Source organism: Giraffa tippelskirchi, chromosome 2 (genome assembly GCF_054371585.1).
Source record: "Giraffa tippelskirchi isolate mGirTip1 chromosome 2, T2T-mGirTip1v1.2.pri, whole genome shotgun sequence".
In the NCBI taxonomy this organism is placed as follows: Eukaryota; Metazoa; Chordata; class Mammalia; order Artiodactyla; family Giraffidae; genus Giraffa; species Giraffa tippelskirchi.
The window spans coordinates 153,819,304-153,845,844 of record NC_137276.1 but is presented as its reverse complement, the minus strand read 5'-3'; the positions used below and the strand labels follow the sequence as shown (position 1 = coordinate 153,845,844).

Genomic DNA, 26,541 nt, shown 5'->3' with positions numbered 1-26,541 from the left:
AGGGAGCATCTTGTCAATATACCTGTCTGTGGACCTCTGTTCTAAAGAAGTTATTCATACACATTTGCGTCATGTTTAGAGGTGGGGGGAATGTGAGCTGGAGCACACCTTGGAACCCAAAACTTGACAGGAAAGAAATGTGAGTCAGAGCCCTCCCTGTTTTACTTCCTGACTCGATATGGTGTATCAGGGTGAAATTAGGTAGAATTTCACCTCTGTCATGGGAGTTTGGAGGTTAGTGAACTGAACTTCACCAATCATGGGTCTGAGACAAATTGACACTTTGACTTTTAATAAGCTGACTCAGCCATATTGAGAAGTTTAATAGGAACCTGTCTTTGCTCATTGACTCTCATAGAACCTCAGAGCCTTCTGTCCTCTTGCCCCACTCACAATTGCTTCATCGGTGGGGTATTTCCGCCTACAGTTCCATCATCTCCCTTTACAGACACCTCTTTGGATGTGAATGAGGAGTTTCCTCTTTCTGTAGGAGCGTTCCCCAGTCAGACATGTGGGAGCTGAAATCGGTTCTTCCAAAGGCAGGTAGAAGCCAAAAGCCAGAACTGAGCATGACTCCAAGATAGTATGGGCATTTAGCGTCAGGGCAGTGTATCTTGTGAATACAGAGCCAAAGGATCCCTTGGAAGTTTATATCAGAAAGGAAGAGAGGTTGTCAATGATCAGTCTGAGGGGATCACACTTTTCTATCCAACTGAGACTTACTCGAAATAAGCCAATCTATGGAAATAGATTTCTCCCTGTTTTTTGGTTATAGCCTAAGGAAATACAGCTGGTGGATAAACACAAGAGACATCTTTCCAACCAAGAGGACATTTTGTGTAACTAACTCAATTTTCTGTGGTAAAACAAAATAATAGTTATGTTTAGTCCCTAAGGCTGAGAATAAGAGTAATTTATTTTGCACAGGAACAGCTAGCTACAATCACTCCCCCACTGCCAACAGACTGACCAAAGTCAGGGCTTTATTTAGCCTGCAGTGGTAGAAAATGGAGGTCTGTCAACCTCAATTTCCAAGGTGAAAGAAAGCAAACTGGAAAATTAGGAGCCTGATTTGATTGTGACCGAAAAATGAAACTTCTGCCCAGTCACCTCCAAAAGAATTTTTATCTTTTTTCCACTTTTTTTTTTTTTTAATAATTTTATCTATTTATTTTTGGATGTACTGGGTCTTTGTTGCTGCTTGGGTTAGTTTTTTTTTTTTCTCTAGTTGCAGCAAGTGGGGGCTGCTCTCTGCAGTGTGTGAACTTCTGATTACAGTAGCTTCTCTTGTGGAGCACGAGGCTCCAGGAAGCATGAGCTTCAGTAGTTGGCAGTTCCCAGGCTCTAGAGCACAGGCTCAGGAGTTGTGGTACACAGGCTTAGTTGCTCTGAGGTTTGTGGGATCTTCGCGGACCAGGATTGAAACTGTGTCTCCTGCATTGGCAGGCAGATTCTTCACCACTGAGCCACCAGGGAAGCCCCACCATTTTTATTTTTTTTTTCCATTCTTTCCATGAAAGTGTGAAATTACAGGAACAATTTTTTAAAAATCAGTTTCATTAAGATATAATCCACATACCATACAATCTACCCATTTAAAGTGTTTTCTAATATATTCACAGATATATGCAACTGTCACCAGTCAATTTTAGAGCTCTTTCATGACCTCAAAAGGGAACCAAATACCCTTTACCGTACTCCATCTCTCCATCTCCTCCCATCCCCAAGCCCTAAGCAACCACTAATCTACTTTCTGTCTCTATAGATTTCCCTATTTTGGAATTTCATATGAATCGAATCATATAATATGTGGTCTTTGTGACTGACATCTTTCACGTGTTATAGTATTTTCAAGATTCATCCTTGTTGTAGCATGTGGAACCATGTTTGTTACCTAAAAGGTATTTATTAGCCAAAAAACCCTGCTTGATATAAAGATGGAAAAAACACCTATCTGATCAACATTCTAATTACAAGAGTAAAGTATGGTTATTTTCAGGTCTTTTTAAAAAATATGTTTTTTAATTTATTTTTCTGGCTGTGTCGGATTGGGTGGTAGTTGCAGCACACAGTCTCTCTAGCTGTGGCACTCGGGCTTAGTAGTTGAGGCTCCTGGGCTTAGCTGCTCTGAGGCATGTGGGATCTTAATTCTTTGCAACTGCCCCTTCATTGCTGGAGAAGGCAATGGCACCCCACTCCAGTACTCTTGCCTGGAAAATCCCATGGACGGAGGAGCCTGGTAGGCTGTAGTCCATGGGGTCGCTAAGAGTCAGACATGACTGAGCGACTTCACTTCACTTTTCCTGTTCATGCACTGGAGAAGGAAATGGCAACCCACTCCAGTATTCTTGCCTGGAGAATCCCAGGGATGGCGGAGCCTGGTGGGCTGCCATCTATGGGGTCGCACAGAGTCGGACACGACTGAAGCGACTTAGCAGCAGCAGCAGCAGCCCCTTCATTGCAAGGTGGATTCTTAACCACTGGACCATCAGGGAAGTCCCTGTTTTCAGATCTTTCAATTAAAAGAAATGTAAATTTCTTGATATATTAATTTTTTTAGATTAGGGTTGTCTTTGGTTAGTAAGAAAGTCCTGGAAAATTTGTTTTCTTAGGTAGATACCTCTTGTCCTTTCAAATCAGCTAGTTTGAAGATCTTAGAATTTCATTTCCTAAAGCAATGCTAGAGTGGGCTAAATGGCTAAGGAATAAGGGGCCAACCTCTTTTTTTTTTTCAACCTCATTTTAATATGAGCAAATTGGTGATCCAAATAGATTGTTTGTTTTACCTTGTCAGGGAGAAGAACCTCACTTGTATACTGGCTAATAAAGCTTCCCTTTTCCAAATCCTTGGTTGAATTAAGGAAACTAAAATAATGGAAGGAAGGAATTTATTTAGCACTTGTTTTATGTCAAATCTCATACTAAGTGATTTACTTATTTAGTCTTCATAATCCTATGAGATCAATACTATTAACCCAATTTATCAATATCATTAACAATTACTAGTTTTTGGGACTTCCCTTGTGGTAAAAAATGGCAGAAAGTGAAGAGGAACTAAAGAGCCTCTTGAGGAAGGTAGAAGATGAGAGTGGAAAAGGCTGGCTTAAAACTCAACATTCAAACAACTAAGATCATGTCATCCAGTCCTATCATTTCATAGCAAATAGATGGGGAAAATGTGGAAACACTGTCAGATTTCATTTTCTAGGGCTCCAAAATCAATGCAGATGATGAGTGCAGCCATGAAGTTAAAAGATGCTTGGAAGAACAGCTATGTCAAACCTAGACAGTGTTTTAAAGAGCAGAGACATCACTTTGCTGACAAAGGTCTGTATAGTCAATGCTATGATTTTTTCTGTAGTCATGTATGGTTGTAAGAGTTGGACCATAAAGAAGGCTGAGTGCAGAAGAATTGACATTTTCAAACTGTGGTGCTGGAGAAGACTTTTGACAGTCCCTTGCACAGCAAGGAGATCAAACCAGTCGATCTTAAAGGAGATCAACCCTGAATATTCATTGGCAGGACTGATGCTGAAGCTGAAACTCCAGTACTCTGGCCACGATGCAAAGAGCTGACTCATTGGAAAAGACCCTGATGCTGGGGAAAATTGAGGGCAAGAGGAGAAGGGGGCAACAGAGGATGAGATGGTTGGATGGCATCACTGACTCAAAGGACATAAGTTTGAGATATGTCAAAACTCAGGGAGATAGTGACAGACAGAGAAGCCCGGCATGCTGCAGTTCATGGGGTCGTGAAGAGTCATGCTGCAGTTCATAGTGGCTGGAGAACAGCAATAACATCTGGTGGTCAAATGGTTAAGACTCCACACTCCCAATGTAGAGGGCCTGGGTTCAATCCCTGGTCAGGGAACTAGATTCCACATGCCACAACTAAGACCCAGCAGAGCCAAATAAACAGAAAAATAAATAAAGTAGTTACCAATTTATTGGCATCTACAATGTATCATGTAACATTTTAGATACTTCAGAGGCATTTTCTCTCATTCTCACATCAGACCTGACAGCCAGGCTGGGATTAGAGTGTGGCAAGAAAGGCACTCGCTGAGTGCAACGTTTGGAAGAGACACCAAAATAGTAATCAAGATAAGTCAACTTATGACTTTTTAATGCAATAAAATATTTATTTTTGTAATATTTTAATGCAACACAAGCGATACTTTAATATCTAAATATTTTACTATCATTTAATATTTAATGCAAATGATAATATGCATATCATTAATAATGCATATTATCATGCATAGATCATATTTTAATGCAATGTTTTTAAAAGATCAAAATCAACACAAATCTATGATGAACAGAATGTCAAACATTTTAGTAAGATATATTACTGATCATTTTACTTGTCGGTGTTACTGTACAACAGAAAAAATCATTTCTAATTGTCCTGTATTTTGGGGTCCATGACAACTTACTTCCTTGCTAGGTGGTTTATATTATAAGAGTTGACCACAGTGTATGAACAGATTAAATAATGAAGGGCTATTTTTCACTTGGTTCAAAATATGGGAGGGTATTTTGATAAATATATGTATACTTATATAAATATGTATGGACTTCCCAGGTGTGCTAGTGGTAAATAACCTGCCTGCCAACGCAGAAGACAGAAGAGACGCAGTTGGATCCGTGGGTTGGGAAAATCCCCTGGAGAAGAGCTTGGCAACCCACTCTAGTATTCTTGCCTGGAGAATCCCCACGGACAGAGGAGCCAGTGGGCTACAGTCCATGGGGTTGCAAAGAGTCAGACAGGACTGAAGTAACTTAGCACACACATGTAAACGCGTACATTTACATGGTGTGTTTTTTATCTTGCCTTGGGCTTACTATGACTCTGCAAAGCACTGCCTGACAGATTGGCATTATTAGGATAATTTTACACATGCAAAACTGAGGCCTGGAGAGGTTAGGTAATTAATTAAGAGAAGTCACATAACTCGTAGGCAATGGCGTTGAACTTCAAACCTAAGTCTGTCTCCAAAACCCAGGCTCTTTCCAAAATTGTGTTGTGTTTTTGTGTAAGACATTAGACCAGATTTGGTGAGGGCTTCCCAGGTGGTGCAGTGGTCAAGAACTTGCCTGCCAGTGCAGGTGATGCAAGAGACATGGGTTCGATTCCTGGGTCAGGAAGATCCCCTGTAGTGGGAAATGGCAACCACTCCAGTATTCTTGCCTGAAAAATTTGGTTAAGATATTAGACCAGAGATGACAAACTTCTGTAGAGAGCCAGACAGTAAATATTTTCAGCTCTGTGGGACAGTGGTCACTGTTAAACCACTCAATTTTGCCTTATACCAAGAAAACAACTAAAGACAATATGCTAATGATTATGGCTGGATTTGGCCCATGGGCAGTTATGTATTAAATTATAATAAAGTATCTCAGGCACATATAAGTTATCTCTGAAGATGTTATAGCTAGCTTTCCCTGACATCTTATTTGAATATGTTTCTTCTAATTTAACAGAAGGAAGACAGTAAATGATAATCAGGCCTGCCCTACACAAGGGTCTGAATTCATCACTGGATGGGAGACGTCACCCGTCCAACTGTAATTTTCCAATTGTCAACAGGAAATGGCATTTCAAAGGGATTGAATTTCAAAGTAGTCTGAAAAGTAAAAGCAGAGTTTCTTCCCTTTCAAATAAACTCTAATAGAAGAGGTTAAGCTTTAGAAACCAGTTTAACATGTTCTGCTGAGCTGTTAATACTACCTCTGAGCAAACTTGACTTTGTAACAAAACAACAAAATAACGAGGTTTGCTTTCTGAAAACGTGCGTGTGTGTGTGTGTGTGTGTGTGTGTGTGTGTGTGAGTTGCTCAGTTGTAGTGAGTAGCCCTTCCCTTCTCCAGGAGATCTTCATAACCCAGGGATTGAACCCAGGTCTCTCATATTACAGGCAGGTTCTTTAGAGTCTGAGCCACCAGCGAAGCCCAAAGTAAAATGTAAAGAACTATATGAGGGTGAAGCAATGTAACAAATTTGCTATTCACACATATCTACTCCTTACATGCTCTCCAAATTGCCTGTGAATTTCAGGCCCAACAACAAGACAAGTTCTTGAGCTTGGTGCTGGGTATACACTACTAGACTAAAAACAACACAGGGCCCGCCCTAGAGAAGCTTAAACTAATTTGTAACATAGTGCAAAATAAGATAAATGTAATACATTCTTTTAAAAATGGTGTTAATTCTGAGAGGAAAAGGATTAGTAACTTGAGGCAATTTTAAACAAAGAACTTTGGGGTGGAGTGCACGACCTATTGTTGTTTGCATATGATTTTCCAGGCTGTGTCTCCTGCAGATATATTTCTAATAATTTCAGTCACAATGCATTTCATGCTTCGTTTACTTTATAAACATTATGTCATACATTATATAGTATTTATATGGCTCATTCTGAATGGCTGACTAATGTGTTAACAGATAAATATTCATTTATCCAGGAAATATTTGAAGCAGGCCCTGTTCTTGGCACTGGGAACGTAAGAATGGATAAATGGACAAATAGATTAGTTATCCTGGAACTTCTGTGCTAGTGGGGGAAGTTATTTCAGAAAAGGAAAGAATGTTTCAAGTTTGTGGTATGAAAAAACAAGTAATATTTAAGGGAAAAAATGGAGTGGAATTCAACACAAGTAGGAAGTAGAATATCTATAAATCCTGGGGGAAAGCATATAAAGTCAGAGCATCATTTAGGCCAAGGAATTCAGTTACAGATGAGAATAATATAGTGTATATGTTATCCACTAGCCACCCCACACTTCTCCAACTTAAAAAAAAAAAGAAAGAGTCAACTTTAATTGTAACTAATCAAACTGCATCCAGGAATGTCTGGTAACAATCAAACAAAAGAAACAGGATAAAATTGTCCTATTGAAAAAATCAACAATGTCTACCAGCCCCAGAGCTTCTGAGGGTTAGTTAAATCAAGAGCAGTCCCCCATTCTTAGGGCTGGTTCTGTCTCCCATGCAAGTTTCTTATCCCATGAGCACGGCTGGGGATGGATGAAGGGCCATCCAGTAGCCTGTCTTGAAAGCAAGAGCAAGTCATTCAGGAGCGAATGGAGACGACCAGGCAAAGGACTGACTGTGAGCAATGATCTTGTACTCTATAGAACTAAAACTACATAACCAGGGAAATACAGTTCTAGAAGATAAATTTTAAATAAACTTCATCTTCATTATTCATGGCAGTTCCTGTTCTGTAAAGGTGCTCAGGCACTGAAGCAGCAGTTACTGGACCATTGCTCGGAGGGGAAATACAGGGTTAGGTTCTGGGGAACCTCTGGTTACAGCATTTTTGTTGACTGATCAATGAATACATCATCTGATTTTATATGTGTTTCTGTTTAAAGACACTGTATGTAATATATATCATCGACTTGCTAACACTGAACTCATGGCCAGCACTATGACTCACACCTGAACAAAGCTTATGTAACACATTTTCTCTGTAAGGTAACATCACAGCCTTTATGAGTTTGGAAACACCAGCCAGCAGTTGAGGACTATGTTTGGGGTATTTTAAACAGAGAAATCACAAAGAAAAGGCACAAGAAGCAAAAAATGTGGCAGTAATAGGCCAGGGAAAGGACATTTGCTGCAAGAGCTGAAACAAGAAGGTAGAGCGTTGGTGCATTTGACCACTGCTGAGAGCGTCGCGTGCAGTAGCTCAGATTTTTTTTTTGCCACTCAGCACGGGTCTGTGCATGATTGCAAAAGCCCCTCAAGTATTGATTTCAGGGGTTCCAAATACATTTGGGTTTTATTTTAGGTCTTTAGATAGAGTGTTTACTACTGTGCTTTATCACTTGCAAATATTCTGCATTCTTATTTTATATACATTAAATATTATATAATTTTTTTATTTATTAGAAATAAAATTTCTGCCCTCAAGGGCTCCCAGTCTGCTGCTGAAGTGTGGGTGGCAATCACACTCCTCTTTCCTCTGGGTTTCAACCAACTGAGAAACTGACCCGTGGCTAAAAGTGTCAGCTTTATTGTTGACATAGCTGGATTTTGAAAAAGTGGAAGCCAAACCATTTTCTCCTTCTAAGGCAAAACAGAGGTCCCCTGCTGACCTTTCCCCCAGTGGCAGGGTCTACCCGTCACCAGGGAGGAGGATAGAGGAGAGAAACCATGGAAAGGAAAAGGAAAGAGGGGGCCCTCCTTCCTAGGGAGTGGAGTGGGCATCCCCTGGATGAGGCACACCCAAACTACTGAGATGCAGAGCAGGGGTGAGAAATGTTTGATTTGGGGGATTACAAATAAATATTGAGTAGGTGAATTCACAAACATGAAATTCATGAATAAAGAGGACTGACTGTATTTTGACAGAGGGAACCCAAAGTGTACATTTGTGTGAGTGCACCTGTGTTTGTGTTCTTAAAAAAGGGTTAAGGAGGATATAAAATACAGGAGGCAACACATGAACAGTAGCTTTCTTATCTCTCTTGGTAGATTAGGAGGAGCTTCAATAGATACACTAAATAGAAACTCTCTCTGAGTCATATACCAGTACATAGAGGCTTAAATATTTATTTTTAAACCAAAAAAATAATCACCAGATGAGCTAAAAGTAATTTTATAACTAATAAAAATCAGGAGGTAGACACTAGCTCAGAGAGGAGAAGTACTGAGTGTGCTAATGTCCTTATCATTCATATCAGAAAGTCATCAGACACTGTCTCGAGTTACCCAAGCAAGGACTGGAGCATAATAAGGAAAGACAACTGTTCTGACAAAGGTCAGCAGCCGGACACATGGCAGAATTTAAAAATATGCTCCACAACAGTCTGAAATACAGTTTCCAGTTGCCCTAAACTCCTTGCCAGGAGTTCACAGTGGAGCATAATTAAATCTGAATAAATATACCTACGTCTGGAGCACTTCTGCATGTAGCCCACTGACCTACAATCCACACACTGACATCCTGTAAAATAGAAACAAAAGGATTTCATATGAAGTTATAGAGATCAACGCCAGAAAAATTAAAGCTGGCTATAAACTTCCCAGTATGGGAAAGAAAATACAAATGGAAAAAAACACAAGAGCAACAGGTAAAATCCACATAGCAAAAGCAATGGCCTTTTCCAGAGCACAATGCCATTATAAACATAACTAAGACATTTAAAAATACTTGAAGTCACAGCGGTTCTATCAAGTGAAAAATAAATATCGACGTGTTCTACCCTTCTTGCCTTTCAGTAACTGTCAGCTTTAAGGGCTTCTAGAAAGGACTTCAGTTCAGTTCAGTTCAGTCACTCAGTCGTGTCCGACTCTTTGCGACCCCATGAATTGCAGCACGCCAGGCCTCTCTGTAGCAGGCCAAAAAGATCACCCATTCTTTAGACGTTAAAGTTGGCAGTTGCTGCTGAAAAACAGCTCTGGCCCCCAACTTCAAGATGCATCTCTGAGCCTTGCAAGTACTCAGATACGTGGTTTTATGACACATTGACCTAGTATTGCTCATTTGGCTCAAAGTGAACAAACACAGTAATTAAGCAATCTCCTTCTTTGGAAAGGGTGCTCTATCTTCCCCAATATGACCTCATTCATAATTAATCTCCACCACATAACTCTCTTGGGCAGGTAGGTAGAAAGCGAAAGATGACATAACTTCCCCAGGCCACGTGGTGAGTCAGTCACACAACCAGGAACAAAACTCAGTTTTACTGATGGCTAAGTCCCACAGGCTCAGCCCTGCCTCTCCACTCTTTCTTTTCAATAAAATGATTAACTGAACAGTCAGTTATTTACTGTTGGGCTTGCTCTATAAGCACCAGATAAGTTTCAGTCCAGGTTCTCCTGGAACAAGCAATCTACAGGAAGGGAAAAATGAAAGGGGCCAACTGATGGAGAAAATGTTTACATAAATGAATAAGTTCTAGGTGTATAATGCACATGTCTAATGCATGGTAGTTAAAAATACTGTATTGTATATTTGAAATTTATTGAGAGTTGATTTTAAATGTCCTCTTCTCACACATACACAAGGTAACTAGGTGAGGTGATGAGTGTGTTAACTAACCTTATTGTGGTAATCATTTTTTAGTATATATAATATAAAATGATGTCATACACCTTCAGTTCAGTTCAGTCGCTCAGTCATGTCCGACTCTTTGCGACCCCATGAATTGCAGCACGCCAGGCCTCTCTGTCCATCACCAACTCCTGGAGTCTACCCAAACCCATGTCCATCAAGTCAGTGATGCCATACAACCATCTCATCCTCTGTCGTCCCCTTCTCCTCTTGCCCTCAATCCTACCGAGCATTAGGGTCTTTTCCAATGAGTCAACTCTTTGCATCACGTGGCCAAAGTATTGGAGTTTCAGCTTCAACATCAGTCCTCCCAATGAACACCCAGGATTGATCTCCTTTAGGATGGATTGATTGGATCTCCTTGCAGTCCAAGGGACTCTCAAGAGTCTTCTCCAACACCACAGTTCAAAAGCATCAATTCTTTGGCGCTCAGCTTTCTTCACCGTCCAACTCTCACATCCATACATGACCACTGAAAAAACCATAGCCTTGACTAGATGGACTTTTGTTGGCAAAGTAATGTCTCTGCTTTTAAATATGCTATCTATGTTAGCCATAACCCTCCTTCTAAGGAGTAACCGTCTTTTAATTTCATGGCTGCAATCACCATCAGCAGTGATTTTGGAGCCCAAAAAAATAAAGTCTGCCACTGTTTCCACTGTTTCCCCATCTATTTCCCATGAAGTGATGGGACCAGATGCCATGATCTTAGTTTTCTGAATGTTGAGCTTCAAGCCAACTTTTTCCACTCTCCTCTTTTACTTTCATCAAGAGGCTGTTTAGTTCTTCTTCACTTTCTGCCATAAGGGTGGTGTCATCTGCATATCTGAGGTTACTGATATTTCTCCTGGCAGTCTTGATTCCAGCTTGTGTTTCCTCCAGCCCAGCGTTTCTCATGATGTACTCTGCATACAAGTTAAATAAGTAGGGTGACAATATACAGCCTTGATGTACTCCTTTTCCTATTTGGAACCAGTCTGTTGTTCCATGTCCAGTTCTAACTGTTGCTTCCTGACCTACATACAGGTTTCTCAAGAGACAGGTCAGATGGTCTGGTATTCCCATCTCTTTCAGAATTTTCCACAGTTTATTGTGATCCACACAGTCAAAGGCTTTGGCATAGTCAATAAAGCAGAAATAGATGTTTTTCTGGAACTCTCTTGCTTTTTCAATGATCCAGCAGATATTGGCAATTTGATCTCTGGTTCCTCTGCCTTTTCTAAAACCAGCTTGAACATCTGGAAGTTCACGGTTCACGTATTGCTGAAGCCTGGCTTGGAGAATTTTGAGCATTACTTTACTAGCATGTGAGATGAGTGCAATTGTGCGGTAGTTTGAGCATTCTTTGGCATTGCCTTTCTTTGGGATTGGAACGAAAACTGACCTTTTCCAGTCCTGTGGCCACTGCTGCGTTTTCCAAATTTGCTGGCATATTAAGTGCAGCACTTTCACAGCATCACCTTTGAGGATTTGAAATAGCTCAACTGGAAGTCCATCACCTCCACTAGCTTTCTTCATAGTGGTGCTTTCTAAGGCCCACTTGACTTCACATTCCAGGATGTCTCGCTCTAGGTGAGTGATCACACCATCGTGATTATCTGGGTCGTGAAGATCTTTTTTGGACAGTTCTTATGTGTATTCTTGCCACCTCTTCTTAATATCTTCTGCTTCTGTTAGGTCCACACCATTTCTGTCCTTTATCAAGCCTATCTTTGCCTGAAATGTTCCTTTGGTATCTCTAATTTTCTTGAAGAGATCTCTAGTTTTTCCCAATCTGTTGTTTTCCTCTATTTCTTTGCATTGATCACTGAGGAAGGCTTTCTTACCTCTCCTTGCTATTCTTTGGAACTCTGCATTCAGATGGGAATATCTTTCCTTTTCTCCTTTGCCTTTCACTTCTCTTCTCTTCCCAGCTATCTGTAAGGCCTCCTCAGACAGCCATTTTGCTTTTTTGCATTTCTTTTCCATGGGGATGGTCTTGATCCCTGTCTGCTGTACAATGTCACGAACCTCTGTCCATAGTTCATCAGGCACTCTGTCTATCAGATCTAGTCCCTTAAATCTATTTGTCACTTCTACTGTGTATTCATAAGGGATTTGATCTAGGTCATACCTGAATGGACTAGTGGTTTTCCCTACTTTCTTCAATTTATTTATTTATTTATATTTTTACTTTCTTCAATTTAAGTCTGAATTTGGCAATAAGCAGTTCATGATCCGAGCCACAGTCTGCTCCCGGTCTTGTTTTTGCTGACTGTATAGAGCTTCTCCATCTTTGGCTGCAAAGAATATAATCAATCTGATTTCGGTGTTGACCATCTGGTGATGTCCACGTGTAGAGTCTTCTCTTGTGTTGTTGGAAGAGGGTGTTTGCTATGACCAGTGCGTTCTCTTGGCAAAACTCTATTAGCCTTTGCCCTGCTTCATTCTGTACTCCAAGGCCAAATTTGCCTGTTACGCCAGGTGTTTCTTGACTTCCTACTTTTGCATTCCAGTCCCCTATAATGAAAAGGACATCTTTTTTGGGTGTTAGTCATACACTTTAAACTTACTCAGTGTTATTTTTCAGTTATGTCTCAATAAAACTGAGGAAAAAAAATAGTATTTACATTGCGAGCAGGCCTCACTGCACAGTCTATTAGACAGTATAAAGTAAAAGGAGGAATGTGTGATTTGGGGGCCCAATTTTTTTTAATTATTCATTTATTTATTTATGTCTTCACTTGGTCTTTGTGGTTTTCCAAGAGCTGTCCTTAGTTGCTGCAAGTGGGCACTACTCTTTTTTGGGGTACACAGGCTTTTCACTGTGGTGGCTTGTCTTGTTGCAGAGCACAGGCTCTAGGAGCATGGGCTCAGTAGTTGGTCCACGGCATGTGAAATCTTCCCAGACCAGGGATCAAACCTGTGTTCAGGTGGATTCTTATCCACTTCACCACCAGGGAAGTCCCTGGGACTCAATTTTTAACCATGTCTTTTCTAGGGTGAGAGATTTCACAGCCTCCTTAATTTTTTGTGTGTGTGGTTGTGCTGGGTACATGGGTGGCATGCAAGCAGCCTATCACTCATTACCGTCCTTAATTATTTTGCCCTCAAATTATCCCAGATCTGGTCAGTGGAAGCCCCTTCAAGTTGATTCCCGTGTCCCTGTGACAAGTTTTTAAACACTATCTCAATTTCTGCCATAATGAGATGCTCTAGGCGCTTCTTTTTTTTTTAATTAATTAATTAATTTATTTATGGCTGTGCTGAGTCTTCATTGTTGCGTGGGCTTTTCTTTAGTTGCTGTGAGAGGGGGCTACTCTGTAGTTGTGATGCTTGGGCTTCTCTTGTTGTGAAGCACAGGTTCTAGGGTGCATGAGTTTCAGTAGTTTCAGGCTCTAGAGCATGGGCTCAATAGTTGTGATGCCCAGGCTTAGTTGTATGTGGGATCTTCCCGGACCAGGGATCAAACCCATGTCTCCTGCATTGGCAGGCAGATTCTTTACCGCTTAGCCACCAGGGAAGCCCTCTAAGCTCATCTTAAGCTGTTCTCTTTACATCTCCAGCCTTTCTTTTAAGACCATTCTTCGAGTCCAGTCATTAGGGTGAATGCTTAAAGATGATGCTTGAGCAAAGAAGGAAAGGCCTAAGAAAGGCCACCATGGTTAACAGTTTCAGATGCATTTGAAAGGTGCAGAGCCAGGCACACCATGTTCTCCACCACCATTGCAGTTGGGAGCTATGGACAAGGAAAGATGCTTGGACCCCACAGATTCAGTTACTAAGTCCCCTACTATGTGCTGGGCACTGTGATGGATATATGAGATTAATCATAAGCCACCATTTCAAGAAGACTGTAGTCCTATGGGATAGACATCCATATAAAGAAATATCCATAGTACATCCCTGAAAATGTCTTCATTGTGCTGTCATTGTGGCACAGAGAGGAGCTGGAGAGTTCTGGGTTGAAGGACAGACAGTAATTAAGGCTGGAGAGAGTTGGAGAAGGCTTCACTAAGGTAACTTTTGGGTTATACCTTAAAAGAGGGTAGGATTTCAAAAAATTATTTTCTGAGTGAAAAAGAAGACACTACTTATGAACTCTAAATCAGATATGATGTTTAAACTTCATTCAACTAGATCCAGCCTCTTGCTAGGTACTGTGAGACATATGGAAAGAACTCCAGTGTGTGTAGGACAGAACTCTTGTTTGATGTCTGTCTAAGGAAAGAACTGTCATGATACCATCTAATTTTTATTTTCAGACACAGGTGAAACATGTCCTTCATTTACCAAACTGAGTTTTCACAGTGCGGTGGTTGGAACGGGACTAAATGTGAAGTTGATGCTCTACACAAGGAGAAACCCAACCTGCGCACAAGCCATCAACTCCACAGTTTTGGGGAACTTGAACGTGACTAAGAAAACCACCTTTGTGGTCCATGGATTCAGGCCAACAGGCTCTCCTCCAGTATGGATAGAGGACTTAGTAGAGAGTTTGCTTTCTGTAGAAGACATGAATGTGGTTATTGTTGATTGGAATCGAGGAGCTACAACTGTAATGTACAACCATGCTTCTAGTAAGACCAGAAAAGTGGCAACAGTCTTGAAGGAATTTATTGACCTGATGTTGGTAAGGAGGAATTCTCTTAGATGCTGCTGCTGCTGCTGCTAAGTCGCTTCAGTCGTGTCCGACTCTGTGCGACCCCATAGACGGCAGCCCACCAGGCTCCCCCGTCCCTGGGATTCTCCAGGCAAGAATACTGGAGTGGGTTGCCATTTCCTCCTCCAGTGCATGAAAGTGAAAAGTGAAAGTGAAGTCGCTCAGTCGTGTCTGACTCTTCACGACCCCATGGGCTGCAGCCTACCAGGCTCCTCCGTCCATGGGGTTTCCCAGGCAAGAGTACTGGAGTGGGGTGCCATTGCCTTCTCCTCTCTTAGATGGTTCAGAGCCAAATTGAAATTGGCTCATTATCTGGATATTTAAAGCCAAGAGATATCTACAGTGACCAGGAGGACTATTTTTGCAGTGTTTTGCAAATGTTATTTGAATAAGCCCCCAGGAGGGTGAAGGGAAGGGCTGAAGGTAAGGCCCGTAGGTATGGTTGTGCAGGTTGCGCACTGCACAGGGAATCCATGTAAGAGAGCACCGTCGTCTCTGTAGACATTGTAGATTTATATATCTATTATAATAATTTTCTAGTGAATGACAGCAAGTGTCCTGTGGCTGCTGCTGCTGCTGCTGCTAAGTCGCTTCAGTCATGTCCGACTCTGTGCGACCCCGTCCTGTGGAAGGGACATCTTTTTCTAACTCATATAAAGTTACCTAATGGGTAGGAGAGTTTTCCTGGCTTCAATGCCCAGAGTTTCCTCAACTTCCATAGCTCTTCATTTTCTTAGACATGTCAAAAGTTTAGAGATCAGATTATCGAAAACCAAAACTGATATACCCACCCTGATAAAAAGTGATTTGACATCAGGACTATTTCAGAGAGCCACACCTGGTGGCCACTGTGGCCAGGGTTGACATAAATTTTACATGAGCTCCTCAGCTAAGCCACAGCCCTTGGGAAAGGAAATATTAAAATGACTCATGACCAGCTATCCCAGGACTATGGACAGTATGCCTACCCCTTTCCTTCCTTCCTTGCCTCTCCATGGTAATTCATTAACCAAGCTGGCATGAAGATAAAGGAGTTCATTAAAATATTTGGTTGCCCTTCTCCTCAGTGGGGAAGGCTTTAAGATGTCTCAGCTTGGTTCCTAGCAGAAGCATGAATGGAGACACCATGGCATAAAAATTAAGGCACAGTTTTGTATTTGGACAGACCAGTTTGAAGTCTGCCCTTCTGCCTCCCAGCAGCTGTCTGACCTTGGGAAGATGACTTCAGCCCCGTCAATTAGTTTCCTCATCTGTATAATCAAAAGAATAGCATCTAGTTTGTGGGGGTGTTGCGACATTTTAATAAGATAATGGACATAAGGTGCTTAGAAATGTTTCTCCAAAGTCAACAGTTAGGAAATTTCTCCAGGTATTTTCAACTCCTTGGCCCCTCACAATTTTTAACAATGGACCTCTTGAAATTCCAGGCAGAAGGAGCTTCTCTGGATGACATTTACATGATTGGAGTAAGTCTAGGAGCCCACATAGCTGGGTTTGTTGGAAAGATGTATGATGGCCAGCTGGGGAGAATTACAGGTAAGGCTTCCTATGAATGGGCACAGGATAACCAGCCTGTGGACTGTGTTTCCTGGGGGAGCATGATACAGGCAATCCAAGTCCTTGGGTTCCAAGTCAGCTCTTCAAATTACTTAACCGCTCTGAGCAAATGTCCTCTCGTACAAAGGGAAGACCATAGTAGTAACTGACTTCAGCAGTATTAGATTTATTATTTAATTGTGTATGCTGTAGAAAACACTTTATAAACTGTGTATGCTGTAGAAAAGTTTGGTGGTGACTTTATTTCTCTTATGGCTACAGAAACAGCTATGTCCCATGATGGGGATTTTGCCCCAAGCAGATGGCCTTCCTTTCATTTAATCCAAGATTGTTTGAACTACATATCTAATATAGCCCCAGGCATAGCTGGAGCCTTAGGGTAGGAAAATGAGATGGGAATTATGTTGTCTGGAGCTTACTCTGTGACTATCAGCTTTCAGACCAAGACTGAATAAAAACCCTCAGAAACACAGCAGGTGAAACTCCAAAGAAAGATCCCCTTGCTGGGTTCATTTGCCTAGTGCTCAGTAACTTTTCACAGTGACAGATGAAGGGCTGAGGGAGGCTTTCTCTTTCAGAGAGGCAAGGCTTCTGGCCATCCATATCTTTTCCAGAACTGATCCTTACACTGAGATAGCCATTCCAAATCTAGGCAATCTGGAAGGCAGAAGTGAGTGGAAGGAGGGAGGGGAGAGGTAAATGATTCAAAGCAGCTACAATTGAGAGGTAACCCTTTAGAGCCGCAGGACTGAATGTGGTACTTAACCTAACATGTGGCCCTGGGCTAGTCTTCTGGCCCCACACCCCCACCCCTTCTCTCTGTCTGTCTCTCTCTCTCATATACACATATACTCCACATTGGCTGGGTGTCTTCTAACCCTGGTACTTGAGGTCACATTTTTCCCTGGGCTATTTTTTTTTCTCACTTTCACCCCAAATGCCAAGGTTGCCCTCGTCTTATTCACCTGCTTTCCTAGGGAGGCAAAACGTTTTTTCAGCTTTTTAAAAAGTATTTATTTATTTGGCTGTGCTGGGTCTTAGTTGTGGCACAGGGAATCTTGGATCTTTGTTGCAGCATTCAGGATCTTTAGCTGGAACATGCAAACTCTTAGCTGTGGCAATGTGGAATGGAACCTGGGATCCCTGCATTGAAAGCGTGGAATCTTAGCCACTGGACCATCAGGGAAGTCCCTCTTTTTTCAATTTTTAAAATTATTACTATAATGTTTTAGAAGGCAACACGTGTTTACTTTTTAAAAATTCATTTTCCCTTATGGGTTCAAAGGACAAATAGCTCAAATTTGCTTGTTTTCTTTATCTGTTGGGAGCTTCTCCTCTGGGAGCTGGGACTTTTCCCAGTGGTGTGTTTAGAAGCTGATCAGCTCTCCACACAAACACACACACACAAAAATAAATTTATAGCATTTGCTGATTCCATGATGTAAATACTCCCACTGTGGCTGATTTTAAGCTACTGACCTGACATCACTGACCACAAAGTTTGGGAAGAGATAAGCTAAATGGGCTGTCCAGTGCTAGTGCTGGGGGCTCTAGCCCATCATTGCCTTATTCTATCTACCCCCTAATTTTGCTCCTCAGCCACCCAGCAAGCCTGTTCCCACATCTGCTTTGGATGGGAATACAATGTAACCTGGCCTCTGACCATGGAAATTCCCCAAGCCAGCCTCCCTTCCCTGGGCCCATGTGGCCCTGTTTTGTGACCTGGACTCAGCCCACAGCCTGCAGCTCAATTTTGTGTCTCCTCTGACTGCCCCATGTTCTCCCGGTTCCTCATCCTCACCTAGCTCCAACATCAAATTCACCTGTTCCCAAGTGCTTGCCTCAGGGGTAAAGCGTTTCCCTTCCCCACTCACCTCCGACTGCCCTTCTTGAGTGAGATCGCTGGATTGTGGGGCGGGAAAGACATAATTCACTCCCAACTCCTAAGAACTGGGCGATTCTGCTTGCTAACTATCTAGGCCAGAATGTCTGCTTCATCTCGTTCATTTCCCCTTTTGTCTTCTGTTCTTGCTTTTCCTTTTCCTCTCCAGGCACATCTCCTGGTATTACTTTTCATTAATTTCGTCAAACAAAGGTGAATGGGTTTAAAAACATTTCAAGTACCTACATCACTTGATAATACATTAAATTTGATTCTTATAAAAATCACCTTGGAGTGTTGGATACAGTGCTGACATGCTGAATCAGGATCTCTGGTCTTCGGATCCAAAAGTCTGTACTTTTATTTATTTTTTAAAAAGTAACTTAAGCCTAGTTTTCTTATCTTTTTAAAAAATATTTAATTAATGTATTTATTTGGCTGCACTGGGTCTTCATTATTTGGGTCTTTGTTGTGGCATGTGGGATCTAGTTCCCTGACCAGGGATAGAACCAGGGCCCCCTGCACTGGGAGTGTGAAGTCTTAGCCACTGGGCCACCAGGAAGTCCCAGGAGTCTGCTTTTAACCAGAAGATTCAGGTGGTCTGAATGCCATACATTAAAAAATGACCACAGATCTGTGTTGTCCAATATAGTAGACATGAGCTGCATGTACCATTGAGTACCTGAAATGTAGCTAATGCAAACTGAGATGTGCCGTAAGTACAAAGCACACACTTGATTTTGAAGAAAAATATATTAAAAATTTTTGAAAAATATATTAAAATATAAGAAATGTCTTATTAAAAATGAAAGATATATTAAATATATTAAAATATGAAAAGTTATGAAAAATATATTAAAGTTTCATGAAATTTGAAATTTATTAAAAATATACCTTAAATATATTAAAAAATTTGGATTTTTTATATTCATTACATGTTGAAATGAAATTTTACTGCTATATTGGGTTAAATAAACTGGGTTAAATAAAATGCATTATTAAAATCAGTTTTCTTTTTTACTTTTTAAAAGTGGTTGCTAGAAAATTTTAAACAATATATGTGGCTCACATTATATTTCTATTAGATAGCACTGCCTTGGAGAGTTAGTTCATGGTGACCTTTGGGATGGGAGTAAGGGAGGCCCCTAAAGCCACCTGTTGAGATTCTCAAACTGGTTAATTTTGTAATCAAAGCCAGGCATCCCTAGCTAGACACTTTGCTGGCGATCACAGAGCAACAAGAAAGAGCTCCATTTTGTTGGTTTTGTTTCTGTTCTATAATAATTTCAGTATTCTGGATTCAGATCTAGGAGTGCCTTGGTAAGCCTTCTGAAGTAGCAATTCTACCTCTGTTTTGCAGATAAGGAAACTGAGGTTCAGAGAAGTGAAGTAACCTGCCTAAAATCACACAGCTGGTTAATGCTAGGTTTGGTGCTCATATCACCTCTATCCGACTCCAGTGATCTCTGCTCACACAAAATATGCAGATTTTTAAGGATAGTTTGTGATTTCTGGCTGACAGTGTAAGCTGATCATTTGCTATGACTTCTCTAAGGAGATCATATGTCCAAGTTTACTATGACAGTCCTCATTTGTGTCTTCAGTCCTGGCATGATTATTAATAGCAGCTTTATCACTTTTGAAGTTGCCCTGGTTTGGACTTTATACGATAAGCCAGTCTATCGGCCATGGATCTGGAGGCTGCTATAAACTGAGGCTCTTACTGTTCATTTTCTCAGACAGGATGTGCTGCTGCTTTATGTGAGGAGGGGGAGGCTTCCTCAGCAAGGTGTTTCTGAGGTTCTGAGTTTCTCAAGCTTGATAGGGTCTACATGGTGTCTCACTGATAAGATGGCTCGTTATGTAGACCAAGCAGACAAAGAATAAATCACAGCGATCCTTGAGACTGACCAAATTGCCCAAATGGCATCCTGTTATCTCACTGACACCTATCTTCTCAAAGCTGTGAGACCACCAGATTCCAGACCTTTGGCTACGTGACCATCCCCTCAGAGAATTTTTCATTGGTGGGGTATAAGAAGGACTCTGTCAGAAAGAGAGGATGCTGGTCCTCCTTAAGATCCAGTCACCCTCTCTTTTACCTCTGATAAATTTCCCTTTTCTTGCCTGACTGCCTGGCTCGCTCTCCTTTTCTCTGTACTCACCTTAAAATGCTGTGCTGATATCCTATGGACTTGGGTACCTGGTTATTGATCCACCCCCTCCCACATCAGTTTCAGTTGGGAGCAGACAGAAGAGGAAGAAAAATTGGGGGAGAAAAAGACAGGGAGATAAGAAAAGGAGGCAGATATGCCTCAAGGAATCTAGGGTGTTAGCTGAGGAGAAATGGAGAGACTGGGGCTAGAACCAGGACTGCTGAGGCAAAGATGCTATCTCTTGGGTTTTATAGCACTGGAGGATAGGAGATGTCATTTAAAATGACCTTCATAGATAAAAACTTGGGGACATCCCTTGAAACCTTTTCCACTCCAGGTAAGTTTCTAGTTAGAAGGGCCTTTGGGATCTTCTGGTGTTTTGTTTTTAGTGTGTGGTTACATCATCATAGGAGCTGCTCTCTTGTTTTGGCAGCTGCTTCATAATGATGGTGAGGAACATCCCACTGACATTGACCAAGAGCAAGAAATCAGTTCAGGCATTTATGGGGTGGGTTAATTGTGCAGGAACTGACATACGCAACTTTCTTTCCCTCCTCCATACCTGGTCTAATGCCTGACCTGACCAGTGAGTCTCACACTTACCCACTCAGTTTGCCAAACCCAATTAAAGGAAATAAAAAGCTCAGCAGAGAGAGGTGGTTGCATTGTGAGGCTGTGGCTCTGGTTAAGACACTCGAAACTCAGTTCATTCACATGTAAAATAGGAATGACAATAGCTACCTTGCCTACCTCCCAGGCTTCTGATGTAAGCTGGTAAATGTGAATAAAAATGGAAACAATAAAGGAGTTTTTTTAATAACAAGGAAGAGAAGTGAAGTTCTAGGTTATTTAAAACGGGATAAGCATAAGTACTGTGTTTACTTTTTATATGCACCCTTGGATGCTTTTTTCCTGAGGAACCAGTTTATCCCCATCACTGGTCCCCATTTGTCTGTGCACTCCCTACTGTGGGGGCCCACACAGGTACATTTCCAGGGAATTCCTTGGCAGGCCAGTGGTTAAGACACCAAGCTCTCACTGCCAAGGATTTGGGTTTAATCCCTGGTCGGGGAGCTAAGAGTCCACAGGCCATGTGGTGTGGTAAAAAGATAGTCTGGATGCATTCTCAAGGGGGTGCTGCAAGGATAACCACCTCCACTGTGGGAAAAGGCTATGGGGCTGTGGAAAGGAGCCTGACACAGCAGGATGGGAATGTGAGTGCCTGACCACCGAGGGTGCCCTGCAGCCTGTGAACCATCCTCACCAGGAGGGATCAAAAGCCTGGCTGCAGGTGACTCATGGCGTGGGGCTGCCAAACCAACTCTGTTTTCCTTCCAGGTCTGGACCCTGCAGGCCCTTTATTCAACGGGAGACCTCCAGAGGACAGATTAGATCCCAGAGACGCACAATTCGTTGACATCATCCATTCTGACACAGACGGTAACATTCCTGTCCTTGTGGGTCAGCGACCACCCCCACCCCCCCAAACTCCCAAAGAGTCTCTCCCTGTGGGGATGCTCATGCAGAGGCGGATCAGGTTCCTCCAGATTCCCTCTTTACTTATGGGGCAGGCTTCCAAATCCACAGGAAGATTGAAGGGAAGTGGTTTTATGCAGGCATCTAGGACCTCCTGAAGGAGTGGGGGTGCCCTTCTCATCATCTCTTATTTGTAAAGTGATCGACTTGACCCATCAAGGAGAGGCTGTTTTGCACACCATGGACAAATGTTTCCATAAGTGCAACTCAGTTTGGATGCATGATTTTCTGTTTTTTTGTTTGTTCTTTCTCATTATTTCCTTAAGTTGAAAGATTAAGTTAAGCATTGTGACTTTCCACACAGAACATTTCCTTAAAAAAAAAAAAATTATGTATTTATTTATTTGGCTGCTCTGGGTCTTGGTTGTGGCATGTGGGATCTAGTTCCCTGATCAGGGAATGAACCTGGGCTCCCTGAACTGGGAGTGCAGAGTCTTAGCCACTGGACCACCAGGGAAGTCCCCACACAGAGCATTTCTGAACTGCCTATACCTCTCCAGCTCTCTGTAGATCTTCCTGGCTATTTCTGTCTTTTATGATGTTGATTTCATTTCCGATACTGGGTATGTAACGTGGAGGTTGGGCTGATGTTAAAGATGGGTCTTTATATCCAGATGTCTGGGAGGAGAGCTGGAGTAGGCATTTAGGGAGGGCAGAGGGGACAGAATGACAGAGTGGTCTTTCAGTAGTACATCCCCTTTCTGATACAACCACCTGAAAAACCCTTGACTGGCTATCATGGGCACTCTGGGGTGGTATTGTGTGCCTTAGAATAAATGTCTCTGTGAAATAGCTTGTTTTACTATGTAGTGTGTGAAGTGTTATCTAATTTGGATGCAGTACCTCAATGCCATTTTAATTATGGATGGCACAGAATAATTTATTTTTTGTTCTTAGAAAGAAAGTAAATGAGGGAAAAAGTATAAGTTTTGCAGTCAGGCAGAGGTAGACTCAAACCCCAGGTTTTGTTCTTTCTGGTGGTGTCACGTTTGTTTCGTAAGTCCTCTGAGCCCCAGAATCTTTATCTGTAACTTACTTCATCTGAATTTACCAATGGTTACTGTTCAGACATTGTGAATACTAGAAGAATACTGTATAAAACCCCTAGTATCACACCCACGGACACATGTAGTGTCTCAATATATAATAGTGGGCTTCCCAGGTGGCTCTACTGGTAAATAACTCCCCTGGCAATGCAGGAGATGTAAGAGATGAGGGTTGGATCCCTGTTGAGAAGGTCTCCTGGAGGAGGACATGGCAACCCACTCCAGTATTCTTGCCTGGAGAATCCCCATGGACAGAGGAACCTGGCGGGCTCTAGTCCATAGAGTTGCAAAGAGTTAGACATGACTGAGCATGCACGCATATTATTATTGCAGTGATACACTATATATGTGTGTATACATATATATACATACATTCATATATATATATAATCTTTTAATCAAGAATTTTTTGATTACTTTGAAGTTACAAGGTTAAACAGAATAAGCAATTATTAAATCTGTCTATAATTTTCTAGGTCTCCATTTTCTAGAAGAGTTTTTTCCAACATTTTAACCATCCTAGATCCCCCAATTTTAAGGATTTCTCCTACTAAGTGAAGGTTTCCTGTTTCTTATTCATTAAACACTTACACAAATGCAATTAGAGGCTTAGGAAGCACCCAGCAATAAGAGTGTCCCAGCCAAATATAAACATGAAACTTATCATTTTATCAGCGATGCAGTGAATGAGGACCAAAACTCTCATTTTCAGAAATATCAGACATAAATTCTGTTACCAGCTTCCTAGTCTCTTACTTGGAAATCGCTACTTTCTAGCTATCTGATTGCTGCGCTGTGCTTAGTCGCTCAGTTGTGTCTGACTCCTTGTGATCCCATGGACTGTAGCCCGCCAGGCTCCTCTGTCCATGGGGATTCTCCAGGCAAGAATACTGGAGTGGGTTAACTATCTGGCTAACTTTGGACAAAATATTTAAATAGGTATAATGACAACAACAGCAGCAATGACAAGAATAAGACAATCCCTGCCTATATCCTGTTACAGGCAAATGAGCTATGAGATGGGAAGAGTTCAAAGCAGTATGAAAGCATAGTATATTCTCTTTTAGCACTGGGCTACAAGGAACCATTAGGAAACATAGACTTCTACCCAAATGGAGGATTGGATCAACCTGGTTGCCCCAAAACAATATTTGGAGGTAAGTACAGATCTTTATATTGTGCACAACAGTGGTTTTAAAAGGGTGTATTTTAAAAATCTGATTATCATTCTATATGGGATTTTTTTTTTTAATATTTATTTATTTATTTGGCTGCTTCAGGTCTTAGTTTTGGATCTTCCTTGCTTCATGTGGGATCTTTCTTTGTGGCACTTGGACTTGCTGTGATGCTTGGCCCTCTACTGAGGCACTCCAGTTCTGAAGCGTGCAGGCTCTGTAGTTGTAGCACGCAGGCCCAGCTGCCCCATGGCATGTGGGAATATTAGTTTCCCTACCGGGGATTGAACCCTCATCCCCTGCATTACAAGGTGGGTTCTTAACTACTGGACAGACCACCAGGGAAATCCCAATGTGAAATTGTGTTGTTGGTTTTTTTTTTAAGATTTATTTATTTATTTTTTGGCTGTGGTAGGTCTTCATTGCTGCACTCAGGCTTTCTCTCTTTGCAGCGCGTGGGACTTCTCATTGCAGTGGCTTCTCTTGTTGCAGAGCACAGGCTCTAGGTCCTCTGGCTTCAGCAGTTGCAGTGTGTAGGTTCAGTAGCTGTGGCTCATGGGCTCTAGAGCTCAGGCTCAGTAGTTGTGGAGCAAGGCTTAGTTGTTCTGTTGCATGTGGAATCTTCCTGGACCAGGAATTGGACCCATGTCCCTTGGATTGCAAGGCGGATTCTCAACCACTGGACAACCAGGGAAGCCCTGTGGAATTGTTATTAATTGAAAAACTTTCTGAGATGATAGGGGTGGTCCAACTATAAATTATAAACAAAACATTACTACTTAAATATACTACTTTAAAAAAGCATAACCATATGATTAGAAACTATTATGAACTATTTCTCTCTCTTGAAAAGGTACGTCTTTGACTTAGACATTCCATATCTGGCAATCTCTCCTAGAGAAATAATGGAAAATGCAGTAAAAAATCAGAGTGCAAAGATGTTCAACACAGGATTATTTATAATAGTTTTTAGAAATAATCTAAATCTCCAACATAGAAAAATTATTAAATAGCATGGTGCACCCTAAGCAAAGGGATATAATTCTTAAAAAATATGTTGTTAGTTTAATGAAAATATTTCGAATATGAAATATTTACAAAGTGAAAGAGAGACAAAATTAAACAGCATAATCCTAGTTTGTTTTTTAAGTGTATAGTTGGACATGTGTAAGTATAGAAAAAAAGACTAAACATTAAATGCCCCAAATAATTATTAGTGGTGATTTCTGGATATTAGATTTCTAGGTGATTTTTAGGTCATAATTTGCTATTATGTTATATTTTCTGAATGAGCATGTGTTAGTTTTACAATGAGAAAAAACTCACAATACAGGTAGGTAGAGGACAACATTAAAGTGTGATGAGGGGACAGAATTTTTAAAAAACCCTAAGTGCTCTGAATCTGTATTGCACAATTGTTAGATAAAACTAAACAATCATGGAAATAATTCTAGAAAAAAAAAGATTTTGGTACAAAAATAATAGCTGTATATGGTCCCAGGGAAATGATGTAGCATTTGAAAATGATCCATATGAAATGGTGTAAGTAGGGCAACCATAATGTACTATAAATAGTGTGTGTTCAATTGTACCATAAATGGTTTGTGTTCAAATCCTGTCCTGTGTACTGTAGTGTAACAACATCCATGAACAGCCAAAGATGATGTGCTTTGCTTTGAAAGGATGTCCTCCATGGTGTTATTAACTTCATTGTTTCTGCAAGTGGAGGTTCCAGGAACAATAATTAAATGTTGATTTGTCAGATTTTACTCTAGCAAGCTTGGCTCCATGCTTCCCTCTTTTGCCCAGTTTATTTCTTTTTCTCCTTCACTGATTCCTTCTATGGACATACATGGACTCTGGAGGAAGAAGGAACATTGATCTGACTCCAGCGCCCAGTGCCTCTTCAACTACTGGCTCACAATTACAACTCCTCTGCTGATGGGGTTCACTGTCTCTTATTTAAAAATTCTTATTTGAGTGCTCATCTTTGGGACCCAGTTCCCATTTCTACGTGACTTCACCATCTGACCTATCGACCTTCAGACAAACCTCTCTGTACTCTAGTCCTTCATCAGTTCCAAGTCTTCTGTGCTTCATCACCCTCCTCTCATCATCGTAGCACATGTCACCCGCCAAGAATTAACCTGCATTTGTCTGTCACCTCTTCTTGCCCATTTATGGCTTTCAGTGCCACATCCTATTCAGCTCCTCTCACTTCACCTTTCACCTTTGTAGCAGAGCTGGAGCCCCTGCCACTTATCTGCTCTCATGAGCACCCTGTGTGCCCCCAGGCCCTTAGGTCTCTGCCATGTGAGCCCCTATCTTTGCTTGGGCACATTCTGAAGAAATCATGGATTCTTGTTGATCGAGTACAAGGTCCAGGCAAACTTGCTCACTTCTCCATGGCCCTCAAGACCCTCAGTAATGCCAGAAAAGCCTCATGCTTATCTCCTGCTGACTCCCTTATGATCACTCCTT

The 26,541-nt window shown here is 41.5% G+C and overlaps 1 protein-coding gene across 1 annotated transcript in view; it reads left to right on the top strand.

The window, feature by feature from the left end:
• The window catches only part of LIPH (lipase H), a 49,955-nt gene that overhangs the window by 3,982 nt on the left and 19,432 nt on the right, over positions 1-26,541 (top strand). The window contains exons 2-5 of the mRNA XM_081571367.1: positions 14,311-14,678; positions 16,136-16,244; positions 21,642-21,743; positions 23,953-24,042. Coding sequence (XP_081427493.1) covers positions 14,311-14,678; positions 16,136-16,244; positions 21,642-21,743; positions 23,953-24,042 — 669 coding nt within the window. The remainder of the gene's footprint in view (positions 1-14,310; positions 14,679-16,135; positions 16,245-21,641; positions 21,744-23,952; positions 24,043-26,541) is intronic.